This window comes from Hemitrygon akajei, chromosome 26 (assembly GCF_048418815.1).
Source record: "Hemitrygon akajei chromosome 26, sHemAka1.3, whole genome shotgun sequence".
NCBI lineage: Eukaryota > Metazoa > Chordata > Chondrichthyes > Myliobatiformes > Dasyatidae > Hemitrygon > Hemitrygon akajei.
In genome coordinates this window covers 20,252,106-20,265,918 of record NC_133149.1, presented here as the reverse complement: position 1 = coordinate 20,265,918, position 13,813 = coordinate 20,252,106, and the positions used below count along the sequence as shown (strand labels likewise).

General features: G+C 43.2%; 1 protein-coding gene across 2 annotated transcripts in view; it reads left to right on the top strand.

Annotated features, from left to right (window-relative positions):
* Positions 1–13,813, top strand: part of endou (endonuclease, polyU-specific) — a 37,345-nt gene that overhangs the window by 7,971 nt on the left and 15,561 nt on the right. Inside the window, exons 2-6 of one of the 2 annotated variants that reach the window (XM_073029686.1) lie at positions 1,234–1,353; positions 3,353–3,472; positions 6,221–6,386; positions 7,421–7,623; positions 8,904–9,017. In XM_073029686.1, the coding sequence (XP_072885787.1) occupies positions 1,234–1,353; positions 3,353–3,472; positions 6,221–6,386; positions 7,421–7,623; positions 8,904–9,017 (723 nt within the window). The remainder of the gene's footprint in view (positions 1–1,233; positions 1,354–3,352; positions 3,473–6,220; positions 6,387–7,420; positions 7,624–8,903; positions 9,018–13,813) is intronic. The other variant, XM_073029687.1, reaches the window with a different exon arrangement.

The following is a 13,813-nucleotide window of genomic DNA, read 5'->3' as shown; positions in this document are numbered from 1 at the left end:
CAGAGGTGGCCATCTGGGAGACTGGAAGATTCCCAGGGTTCCCACGTCTGACACCCAGAGCAAAGTACTAAACTTACAGACATGTTCTTTATTCCTCTGAAACAAAATGGAAAGAAAAAAAAAATTTGATGGCTCTAGGCCTGTACTCACTGGAGTTTATAAGAATGCGGGGGGGGGGGGGGGATCGCAATGAAACCTATTGAATATTGAAATACCTAGATAGAATGGATGTGGAGAGGATGTTTCCTATCATAAGGGAGTCTGGGATCAAAGGGCACAGTCTCAGAACAGAGGGATGTCCCTTTAAACAGAAATAAGGAGGAATTTCTTTAGCTAGAGGATGGTGAATTTGTGGAATTCATTGCCACACCAGCTGTGGAGGCCAAATCATTGGGTGTATTTAAAGCAGAGGTTGACAGGTTCTTGATTAGTAAGACATCAAAGGTTATGGGAAGAAGGCAGGAGAGAGGGCTGATTGTTCTAATTTTGTTCCTATGTCTTGTGGTCTTATCAGAGTCCAGTACTGGCAGCCGTTTGTGTTCCTGCTTATCTCCCTCCAACAGCTGTCTCCAGCCATTACTCTCCATTCCTTGCACCTTACTCCACCTGCTTTTCTCCCCCTCCCCCTCCCCATCTGTGGCCCAGCTCCCACAGTCTTCTGACTTCATCTCTGGATCTCCATAGATGCTGCAGAACATATAGGGCAGGGTAAAGTTAAAGGGTGGGAATTAGAAAGAAAATTATGAAGGCAAAAATATTGTGAAAATGTTGACAAGTATAATTGAGGAAAACTGCAAGGTTTTCCATAAATAATGCTGATCGCAGAGACCATAAATTGAGTAGTTTATTAATTTATCAATATGTGAACTGCTGCACTAGATTTTTTTTGTCCATGAGATGGCAAGCCTAGTATTTATTCTCTGTTCTGTGACCATTTAACTGTGCTGCTTACTGGACAGTTTCAGCAGGGAGTTAAGTTGGGAGTCAAATGGAGATGCACTCATATGTATGGATGTGGTGGGACTCGAAAGTCTACATCATGTCCCTTACATCCTGAGTAATTCTGGTATCATTTTCTAAGCATGATTGAATTTTCAATCTCAGGAGTCCAATCTCAGAAGAAGACTTTGGCCAATGGACAGACACATGTGAGGTTCTAGTTCCCTTAGGAGCTTTGGAACAGAAGGAAAAGGGGTGTTTAGTCCTTCTGTTAATCTCTTCCCTTGATTTCAGGAAGTAAAGATTCATGTGCCGGCCGTTGTGGGGGGGAGTTGAACCACAATTATAACTGCCAATGCAACCACGCCTGTGTGACACATGGAGATTGCTGTCAAGACTACAACATGTGCAACTGTAAGTAACAAACATGGTTCCCCCCAGCCAGTCCAGCAGCTGAGTGTTTATGAAGGCAGGCCGCCTGCAGGACCTCACCTCCTGTCTGAGCATTGGCTCCTGAAGCCTCCCTTGAACACAAGCCATCTCTACCTCCATAATGCCCCTGTGCTGCCTCTAATGTTCCACCCTCCGTAACTAATCCCAAGGTCTGGTCTCCAGATCCTAATTTGCACCAGGTTCTGTTTGGGATGGTGCAAGCTGTCAGCCCCGCATCCTCACAGCTGTCTCCATCCCAGGTCATTCCTGACCTCTCATATTGCCTATGTGGAGTTTGTGCATTCTCCTTGGGTTTCCATTGGGTGGTCTGGTTACCTCCCACCTTCCAAATATTTGCAGTTTGTTGAGTTAATTTACCACTCTAAATTGTCACTAGGATGTCAGTGTATGGTAGAATCTAATAATAGCTGATGGGAAAATGTTGATAGGGCACTGAAGAATGTGTTAGAACACAGATCCAGAAATCCTTGAAAGTTGTGTCACAGGTAGATAGGGTCATAAGGAGACCTTTTGGCACATTGGCCTTCATTAATCAGAGTAATATGTAGAGGAGTTGGCATGTTATGGTGACGTTGCACAAGGTGTTGGTGAGGCTGAATTTGGAGTACTATTTCCATTTCTAGTCACCTACCAACAGAACAGATATCCATAAACTTGAAAGAGTACAGAGAAAATTTACAAGGATATTGCTGGGACTTGATGACCTGATTTATCAGGAAAGGTTGAATAGGTTCCCTGGAGTGCAGAAGATTCCGGGGAGATCTAATAGAGGTATACAAAATCATGAGGGGTATAGGAAGGGTAAATATATTCAGGATTTTCCCCTCAAGGTGGATGAACTAGAATAATATGTTTAGGGTGAAAGGTGAAATATTCTAACCCTAAGGCAAATCTGAGGGGGAACTTCTTCACTCAGAAAAGGGTGGAGTGTGGAATGAGCTGCCAGCAGAAATGGAGGATGTGGGTTCAATTGTAAAATTTAAGAGAAGTTTGGATAGGAACATGGATGAGAGGGGAATGGAGGGTTGTAATCCAGGTGTGGGTAGATAGGATTAAGCAGAGAAACAGTTGGCTTGGACTAGATGGGCCCAAGGGCCTGTTTATGTGCTTTAGAACTGTATGACTCTATGTCTGTAATAAAATGGGAGTTGCATAGATTTAACGTAAACTGATATTTGATGGTTAGCATGGACACAATGGGCCAAATAGCCATCTTATCTCACTTACACTCTTGGGTATATAGTCTAAACCAGTCCAAGGACATTCCTACTTAGAAGAAGTTGGCTGTGTCAGGTCATAGACACGATATATGAGATGAACAGTCACTTTTTGTTTTCTCAGGGAAGGGGTGCATAAAAATAGAGGTCTTAGGTTTGAGTTGAGAGGGCAATGAGTTAAAGGGCACCTGAGGGGAAGTTGATCACACGCATGGTGGTTCATATGTGGAACCAGCTGCAGAGGAAGCTGTAGAGGTGGGTACAATTACAATGTTTAGAAGACATTTGGGTAGGTGCATGGGTAGAAACATTTAGAGGGTATTAGCAAATTGAACTACTTCAGGAAGACAGCTTGATTGGCATGGATGAATTGGGCTAAAGGGCTTATTTCTGTGCTGTATAACTCTGAGATAGAGAATAGAATGGCCGTTTCTTACAAATTTCAACAAATCCCAAATTGTTTCCCAGAAACTGGAAGATAATACATGTAATGCTACTATTGAAGAGGAAAGAGAATGAGAAAAAAGGTCTCATCAACTTGGCATTAATCAGAGGGAAACTGTTGGGATCCATAATGAAGGAAGTGGGGCTAGACAAAGTAAATGTGAATTTAAGAAAGGACAATTATTTTTCACAAATACACTGGAATTTTTTGAAACTAACAGAATAGTTAGGTTATACCAAGATGCTGGTCAAGTTTCAAGCAAAGAGAGCATTAAACTTGGTGTTCACAATCATTGCAGCAAGGATGTCCTGCAAGGGAAGATGCAATGAGGCTTACGACCACAGCAATCCCTGTCACTGCAATTCCAAGTGTGACCACTACAACAACTGCTGTCAGGATTATCATTCTCAGTGCCAGGGTAAGTGCGAGATGCAGGCTGGATTTCCAGCCTTTTTTTCCCCTTTCTCTATCTCTCTCCATTCCTTGCTCCCTCTATCTGCAAGCCTCTACCCATCTTTTTCAATGACTGGATTAGAGACTCTCTCTCACTTTCTCTCCCCTTTCTCTCTCTCTCCATCATCACTTTCTTTCAGTCTTCTGTCTCTTATTCTCCCTCTCTTGTAGTCTCACCTTCCGACAGTGAGGATAGGAATAGAATGAGGTGGCAGATAAATGTTTGGCTGAAGAACTGGAGCAGGGGACAGGGATTCTGATTTCTGGATCATTGGGACCTCTTCTGGGGCAGGTACAACCTGTACAAAAGGGATGGGTTGCACTTGAATCTGAGGGGGGCCAATATTCTTGCGGGCAGGTTTACTAGAGCTGTTGGGAGTGGTTTAAACTAATATGGCAGGGTGATGGGAACCAGGATGATAGAGCTGAGGATGAGCCAGCAGGTTTACAAGTAGATGATGGGTGTAACGTGAATGTAAGGAAGGACACCGCGGTACCATCATGGTTAGCGTGACAGTATTACAGTTCAGGGCATCAGAGTTCAGAGTTCAATTCCGACGTCATCTGTAAAGACTCTTTATGTCGTCACCGTGGGTTGTGTGGGTTTCTTCCGGTGCTCCAATTTCCTCCCATAGTGTAAAGATGTACTGGTTAGTAGGATCATTGGTCATTGTAAATTAAGCTGGTGTTAAATCAGGGGCTGTTGGTGGCATGGCTTGGAAGGCCAGAAGGGCCTATTCCAAGCTGTATTTCTGAATAAAAATTACATGAATTTCTGAATTCTGTGAGGATGAATTCCCGCAAACCCGAATAACTGTAACCTGTACATGTAACTTCTACATGTACCATGCTGCTATTTAAGGAAAGGATAGCAACCAAAGAATGACAGATGGGGTAGCTGAACACCTATGTCAGTACATGACAGGAATCTATAATTAAAGACAGAGCAAGAATTGATTCTTTTGAAGGAAGTGGCTAAAAGGTGGATAGGTGGATCTCTGTGGATGTGCACCTGGACATCCTGATAGCCTTTACATCAATGAAATTTCTTTAGCCAAAGGGTGGTGAATATGTAGAATTTGTTGCCACAGGCAGCTGTGGAGACCAGGTCATTGGATATATTTAAGGCAGAGATTGATAGGTTCTTGATTGGACATGGCATCAAAGGTTATGGGGAGAAGGCCGGGAACTGGGGTTGAGGAGGAGAATAAAAAGGATCAGCCATGATTGAATGGCGGAGCAGACTCGATGGGCCAGATGGCCTAATTCTGCTCCTATGTCTTATGGCCTAAGTATTAGACATCAGTATCAGACTAGGAACTTAATGTGAATTTACCTAGACTTTAAGCCTTGCAGCGCAAGAGGAAATTACACAAGCTATAGCTGTGGTCCTTCTAATTTACAAGGTCAATTAATGATTTGATCAAAGTTTTCAAGATTTTAACTCAAACAAAGTGCAAAGTTTCACACGTACTTTTTCTGTGCTGAGTAGAAAATGGAAAGCAGTAATTTATTCCTTCAGCCAAAAGAGGGCAGTACTGTACTATTCCCTCGAGGAGAAGGCTGCAAATCACAATCAACTATCATAACATTGTATCATAATGATATCATAACATTTTATAAAGCATAGAAATCTACAGCACATTACAGACCCTTCGGCCCACGATGTTGTGCGAACCATGTAGCCTACGCTAAAAACTACCTAGAATTTTGTATGCATTTCCACCACTGCCGCCAGCAGTGCATTCCACACACCCACCACTCTGTGTGGAAAAACTTACCCCGGATATCCCCTCGGTACCTATTTCCAAGCACCTTAAAACTATGCCCCCTTGTGTTAGCTATTTCAGCCCTGGGAAAAAGCTTCTGGCTATCAATGCCTTTCATCATTTTATACACCTCTATCAGGTCACCTCTCATCCTCCATCACTCCAAGGAGAAAAGGCCAAGTTCACTCAACCTATTCTCATAAGGTACACACTCCAATCCAGGCAACATCCTTGTAAATCCCCTCTGCACTCTCTCTATAGTATCCACATCCTTCCAGTAGTGAGGTGACCAGAACTGAACACTGTACTCCAAGTGGGGTCTGACCAAGGTCTTATATAGCTGCAACATTATCTCACGGCTCTTGATCTCAATCCCACGATTGATGGATGCCAACACACCATACGCCTTCTTAACAACACTGTCAACCTGCGCAGCAGCTTTGAGTGTCCTATAGACACCAATCCCAAGGTCTCTCAGATCCTCCACACTGCCAAGAGTCTTACCATTAATATCATATTCTGTTTTCAAATATGACCTACCAAAATTAACCATGTCACATTTATCTGGGTTGAACGCCATCTGCCACTTTTCAGCCCACTTCTGCATCCTATCGATGTCCCACTGTAACCTCTGACAACCCTCCAGACTATACACAACATCCCCAACATTTGTGTCATCAGCAAACTTACTAATCCACCCTTCAACTTCCTCATCTAACCAGTTTTTACAAATGAAGGGTAGTTTGCTTTCTTGTTTTTACAATGTTGGCAAGTTGGCATATTCCTCCCTATATGTGAGTTGTATCTCTCTCATACAGACACACACACACATACATACACACATTTGCACACTCTTACACAGACACACATATATGCCCTCTTGCTACCACTGGGAGAAGTTCACAGTCTTACAGCTTGTGATGGTGAATTTCACTGTCTTGCAGTTAGCAATCCTGGGGGTGATTTCACCAATCAGGAAATTCTACAAATTTCTGAAGAGATCTATTCACTGGATGTCAACAAGGCCACTGAGAATGACATTCGCCTGAACCTTCAGGGTCCTATTTCAAACTCCCAGACTGGAGATGAGATCGATCGTGCTCAGCTCAGGTAGGGCTTGCAAATCCCTGGGTCATTGAAACTCTGCTATCTGTGACCAAATTTGATGTCTTCTGAACTGACTTCTACAGTTGGATGTCATTATCACTTGCTTCTTTTCTTTGTTATGGAAACTGAGAAGTAAACACAACCCTCAGTGCAGTCAGTTGGTCTACAATTATGGTACAAATAACATTCTGAAATGTAACCAGGTTGACACAGTAAACTCACCAATCTTAAAGTTGCACTTCCCCTGGTGGTTGATGGACTTACACCACAGGATCTAGGTTTGATTTCTTCTTGACTCACTTCACCCCCCAAAGCTCAATAAAATGTTATCCTTCTCACCTCCATCACCTGCCTCATCCCTTTTTGCCCCACAATGAATTGCTATGAGTCTGGACGATGCAGCACTGAACAGAATTATCAACACAAGTCTGGGCATCATACTAAATGACATCGTAACCTGACTCTGTATTACACAGGCACAACACCATTGATGACGCTACAATCTGACGCAATACAGCACAGGCCAGGAGTGTATAGAGCCTGTTTAATAGCTAGAGGCACTAGAGACTGCAGATGCCAGAAGCTGGAACAATACATAAAACATTGGAGGAAGTTAGTGGGTCAGGCGGCATCTATGGAGATGGACAGTCAGTTATCGGGGTTGAGAGCCTTCAACTGGAGTGAAGATGCAACACACAAGATGATGAAGGGTCTTGATTTGAAATGGCAACTGCCCAGCTCCCTCCTCAGATGCTGCCTGACCCATTGAGTTCCTCCAGCACTTTGTTTGAGAACTGTTTTGTGACTCCATTTCAGCATTCCCAGCCAGTCTGCCTCACTATTAACCAGAAGCAGAAATAAGGAATTCTGTCGTTCACCAGATTGAACAGCAGAAGTAAACAGTGTGGCCCATGAACTGTCCCGGGCAGTCAATGCAGAAACATCAGAATGATCTACACAGCAGTAAGTCACAAGTTACAGATGCTTTAAGCTCTCAACTCTTAGTGTCTCACAGCTCTTTGGTATTTTTGTTGTAGGCTCTATACATATGTGAATGAAGATGTCCTGTTCGCAAAGCCAACATTCGCTAAGTTCATTGCACTCTTAGACAACTACAACCGAATGACAGGCATCCCTGAGGAGTTCACGCCAGAGCAGCTCAGAGAAGAAGATGCGTTTCTTAACGAGATTATGAAGACCCCCATCATGAACAAGCTGTATAGTGTGCTCCACTCAAAGAGTAGGTACCCTACATTTCAATCCTTTGCCTGTGGGTGCGTGGCTGTCGTTTGTGTGTCGGATGTGATTCTGCCCTGAGGAATATATCATAAGAAATGGACACTGAGCGTGGTTGTATTGCACCAAATGATTTAGTGTGAGGCAGTATTTCCAGCAGTAATACTCATCCAGAGTATATATAAGTATTGCATCCAATGCTGGTGTCCAACGCAGGAGTCAGGACTACACTGGAGGTCAAATACACAGGCATCTGACCCCTCCACTCAAATCACTGACCTTCATTCTAAAGGAAAATTTAGTTAATTTTTGTTTATTTTTCTTTATTTCAATTTTACTTTCTATGAATTAATAGTATTTTCATGTGTTTTAAATGTATCATTTTTAAAATGTTGTTCTTTTTATATAATTTTGATGTTATTATTTAGTTTTATCCAAAGGTTTCTAAATGTCTCTGATAATCATAGATACTTAGAAAGAGCAGTCATAACCTACTGCACAGTCCATGGGCAAGGTTTCATTTCTACTGTCTATCATCTGGCCGCTATGCCTCGGAGAAAGGCCACTGCAGTGACATTGGAAGGACCATAGCGGCCTCCCGGTTGCAGAGATCTAACTTGATTGTGCGTTAGCATGGTTACAACTGGGAGTGAGGCCAGAATGTGATCCAGCTCCAGAGATTTGATATCTTCAAGGTGTGCGATGCACAGAGTTCACAGAATCCGTTGCAGAGCATGTGATGTGCACAGTTTGTTGGGTCAATATGTTATGTGTAGATTCCAATGTGTAAAGGGTCAATATACAAAATATATACAGGGATCATATGACATTGAGGATATGTAGGTAGAAGGTATACAATAATCATCAGGGTACAAGATAAATACGGAGAACATGAAAAATATAAAAAATACAAAAGGTAGGTGTGTAAAGTAGCAAATATATAGTATATGCAGGGAGTGTGAGGTATCGCGACTCCATACAGAGCCACCATTAAGGTAACGAGGTACCTCATATATCACATATGAGGCAAATGGGATATGCAGAGAGAACTCGATGTGTACAAAGAAATCCCCACCCATAGCAGGCCCAAAGATAGCTCAGCCTCACTTTCTCAGCAGTGATTAGTCATGGGCAATAAATGGTGTGTAAATACAATTTTCCCTTTCCCACATAAATATACACATGAGCTCTATACACACAAGCTGTTTCACACACAGAGACATGGTCCCATGCCCACATCCTGAAGGTTAGGTTTTCATGTGATGCTGCTCTCCCTCTTCACAGATTTGTACAACTCCGTTACGGACTTTAAAGAAGACCTGAAGAAGATGTGGTTTGGTCTTTACTCCAGAGCCAACAACGCCTTAGATTCCAGTGGTTTTGAGCATGTTTTTTCAGGTGCGTAATAGCCCTAGAATCCCTTGGAGATGTTATTTCCGATCTGCACTGAATGTGCTTTCCAGATGAGGAAGTCAAGGATCCAGTTCCAGAGGGAGGTACAGAGGCCCAGGTTTTGTAGTTTGTTGATTATTACTGAGTGCTTGATTGTGTTGAATGCTGAGCTGTAATCAATAAACAACAACAGTTGTCCAGGTAGATGAAGACTGAGTGCAGAACCAGTGAAAATGCATCCGCTGTGGAGTTGTTGCAGCAGTAGGCAAATTGCAGTTGGACCAGGTTCTTGCTTAGGCAGGAGCTGATTATTGGCACACCAACCTCTCAAAACACTTCATCACAGTAAATATGAGTGCAACTAGGTGATAGTCATTGAGGCAACTTTTCTTGGGCACTGATATGATTGATGCCCTTTTTAAGAAGGTGGGAACCTTCGAATGCAACAGTATAGAGGAATGGGGCAGGGATGAGACCAGAATTGGTAAGTGATAAATGGACTGAGAAGGGGAGAAGGATGAGGGGTAGGAGCCAGGTTGAGAAGAGGAGTGTGTGGAGTTCAGATATGATAGACAGGTGGATAATAGGTGAAGGTTGTCAAAAAGGGCAAATGAAGCCAAGTTGGGGGAGGGATGATTGAAGGTGGAGACAGGGGTTGGAGGGTGAAAAGCAGGGACAAAAATCACACCAGTGCTGGACTCTGATAAATAAGGAAAGTGCTGATGGAAACAAAATTGGTGATCGTGACAGCTGGGGCAGAAGCAGGTCAGGAGTATCAGTGAGTGAAATGTGTGGGTTATAGGCTGATGGAACGAGGGAGAAATAAAGGGAAGGGGAAGAAAATTGGTGAAGGGGGCAGGATTCAGATTCAGATTCAGATTCAGTTTATTGTCATTTAGAAACCACAAATGCAATGCAGTTAAAAAATGAGACAACGTTCCCCCAGAATGATATCACAAAAGCATATGACAAAACAGACTACACCAGAAAATCCACATAACGTTTGGCAATCCCCAATCCAGAGTCCGGAGAGACTGCTGCGTATTAATATCGCGCAACCGTCTAGCGCGTTCCCCGGAAAGGAGCTCCAAATCCACCAGACAAAAATAAGACCAAAAACTAAAGCTACAAGACCTGCACAAAACCACATAATTACAACATATAGTTACAACAGTGCAAACAATAGCATAATTGATAAAAAAAAACAGACTATGGGCACAGTAAAAATAGTCCAAGATGTTAAAGGACTGTAAGTTCAAAAGAAATCACCACAGTTTCCACAAGTCCCCAGGGTCCCGACAGACTCGTCATCCCACGAAAGCGACCTGAGTCCGTCGAAAGGACTCCGAGTCAGTCGAACCTCCGAGGAGGGTGCTATGGGTGAACTAGAGGTGGATTGGATGGAAGGGGGCAGGAAAACACAGAAGGTAAGGGTTACCTCCACTTAGAAAATTCAATGTTCATCCCAATGGGTTGTAGAGTACCTAGGCAGAATATGAGCTGTTGTTCCTTTGGCTATTGTTGGGCCTCACCCGAGGATGGACAGGTCAAATGGGAATGGGAAGGGGAGTTGAAATGGCATGTAACTGGGAGCTTGGAATGACCATTGAAGACAGAGTGCAGATGCTCTAAATCAGTCACCTAGTCTGTGCTTAGTCTCGCCGATGGAAGAGAGGCCATATTGGGAACACCAAACACAGTAGGCAAGTTTGAATGGAGTGCAGGTGAATCTTTGCCACATTTGGAAGGGATGTTTATGCCCCTGGATGGTGGTGAGGAAGGTGGAGTAAGAACCCGTGCGACTGCGAGGGAAGTGCCAGGGGTCAGGCAGGGATGCAACAATGCATCGCAGGGGGAGGACTTCCTGCAGAATGCAAAAAAAAAGGGTGGCGGAGGATGTGCTGGTGGTGGGAACATTGTGACTGCTCGATGATGAAAGATGTGCTGGATGCAGAGGCTGGTAGAGTGAATGTTGAGGACTAAGGGAACTCTATCTCTGTTCTGTTTGTGGGAGATGGGGTGAGAGCAAAAGTTTGAGAAAATGTGAGAGAGAACTTCATCAACCTTAGTAGAAAGGAAACCAATTTTGCTGCATTCCGAATGTCCTGGATAGAGTGGTTGTGGAAAGGATGTTTCCATTGGTAGGGGAATCTATGATCCAAGGACACAGCCTCAGAATAAAGGAATATCCCTTTAAAGCTGAGATGAGGGAGAACTTCTTCAGCCAGAAGGTGTTGAATCTGTTACAACAGAGGGCTGTAGAGACCAAGTAATTGAGTGTATTTAAGGTAGAGTTTGATAGGTTCTTGATTAGTAAAGTGGCTAAGGGCTATGGGGAGAGATCAGGAGAATGGAAGGAAAAAATGGCCATGAATAAATGGCGGAGCAAACTCAATGAGCTAAATGGCTTTAATTTTGCTCCTATCGCTTATCTCCTGGAATGGAAGGCCTCATCTTGAGAGCAGATACAGAGAAACTGGGAGAAAGAAATGGCATCCTTACAGGGGACATGGTGGGAAGAGATGTAGTCTGGATTGCTGTAGGAGTTAGTGGGTTGACAGTAATGTCAGTGAAATGGGTGTAGTGCATTTGGACTTCCAAAAGGCACTGATAAGTTCCACACATGGCACTTTAAACATAGAACATAGAACTATACAGCATAGGAACAGGTCCTATGGCCCAGAAATTAGTAATCAAATAGCCAGCTAAACTAATCCTCTCTGCCTACGCAATGTCCATAGCCTTTCTTTTTTCTCACATTCATGTATCCATCTAAATATCCCTTAAAATTCCCTGATGCTTCTGCCTCTACCACCACACCAGGCAATGCATTCCAGGCACCCACCACTCTCTGTAAAAAAAACTTGTCCCTCACATCCCCTTTGAAGTGACCCCTTCTCACCTCAAGTGCATGCCCACTGGTATTAGACATTTCAACCCTGGGAGAAAGATTCTGTCTGTCTAACTATGCCTCTCATAACCGTATAAACCTCTACCAGATCTTCCCTCAGCTTCCACCTCTTCAGAAAAAACAACCCAAGTTTGCCCAGACTCTTGTTATAGCAAATGCCCTCTAATACCCAATGCCATTAGGCTTTACAATTCTACCGCCAGGACTTAAGAACTTTTTAAAAGCTATTATTAATGCTTTTTGAGATAGTGATTTAGATGCATATCATATTTTTTTTTACTGAGTTAAGTATTGTATGTAATTAGTTTTGCTACAACAAGTGTATGGGACATTGGAAAAAAGTTGAATTTCCCCATGGGGATGAATAAAGTATCTATCTATCTATCTAATCCCGACAGCATCCTGACAAATTTCCTCTCTAAAGCTTCCACATCCTTCGTATAATGAGGTGACCAGAACTGGGCACAATATTGCAAGTGTGATCTAACCAGAGTTTTATAGAGCTGCAACAATACCTTGTGAATCTTAAACTCAATCCCTGACTAATGAAGGCCAACACACCACACACCGTCTTAACGACCCTGTCAACTTGCGGGGCAACTTTGAGGTATCCATGGACGTGAAACCCAAGATCTCTCTGTTTCTCCATACTTACAAAAATCCTGCCATTAGCCCTATGCTCTGTCTTCAAATTTGGCCTTCCAAAATGAATCACTTCTCACTTTTCTGGGTTGAACTCCATCTGTCACTTCTCAGCCCAGTTCTGTATCCTGCCGATATCCCATTGCAACCTGCAACAACCCTCCACACGATCCATAACTCCACTCACCTTCATGTCATCTGCAAACTTACTAACTTACCCTTCCACTTCCTCATCCAAGTCATTTATAAAAATCAGAAAGAGCAGAGATCCCAGAGCAGATCCATTGGAACACCACTGGTCACCGACCTCCAGGCAGAATACTCTCCATCTCCAACCACCCTCTGCCTCCTATGGGCAAGCCAGTTCTGTATCCACGCAGCCGTTTCCCTGGATCCCGTCCCATCTATACCAGTGTATAGATAGGAGGAAAGATTGTTAGGTAGAATATTATGTTGACAAATGTGAGATTATCCACTTCAGAATAAAGGCTGGAAAAGCAGGGTGCTGTTTAAATGAAGGGAGACTACAGAATGTTGATCTACAGAAAAACCTGGCTGTGCTCATCAAACAGGATAGTAGCATCAGCAATGCAAGTAATCAGGAAGGGAAATGAATTTACTGCAAAGAAGATGGAGTACAAAAGTAGGGACATTTTGCTGAAATTATACAGGATGTTGGTGAGACCACACACACACTTGAGATTTGGTCTATTTATTTAAAGAGAGATAAACCTCTCTATTAAATGGTGCAATAATATACCTCTTCTGCAACCTCTCCAAGCCTCAACACCCCTCCTAGAATGGGACAGCCAGAACTGTATGCAATACTCCAGATGCAGCTTGACCAGAGTTTCATAAAGCTGCAATCTAACTTCCTGACTTTTGAACTCAGTACTTTGACTAATGATTGCAAGCATGCAATATGCCTTCTTAACCACCCTATCAACCTGTTGATCCCTCTGCTCGTCAATACTGTTAAGGGTCTTGCCTTTAACAGTGTATTGTCTCTTCACATTTGACCAACCAAGGTGCAACATTTCACATTTGGGCTTGTTGAACTCCATCTGCCATTTCTCAGACATATCGCAACTGATCTGTATTCTCTGCCAGTTTTCTGCGCTATCCACAACACCAACAATCTGTGTATCATCTGCAAACTTACTGGTCCACCTATCTACATTTTCATCCAGGTCATTTATATACATCACAGACAGCGGAGGACCCAGTACAGATCCCTGCGGAATACCAC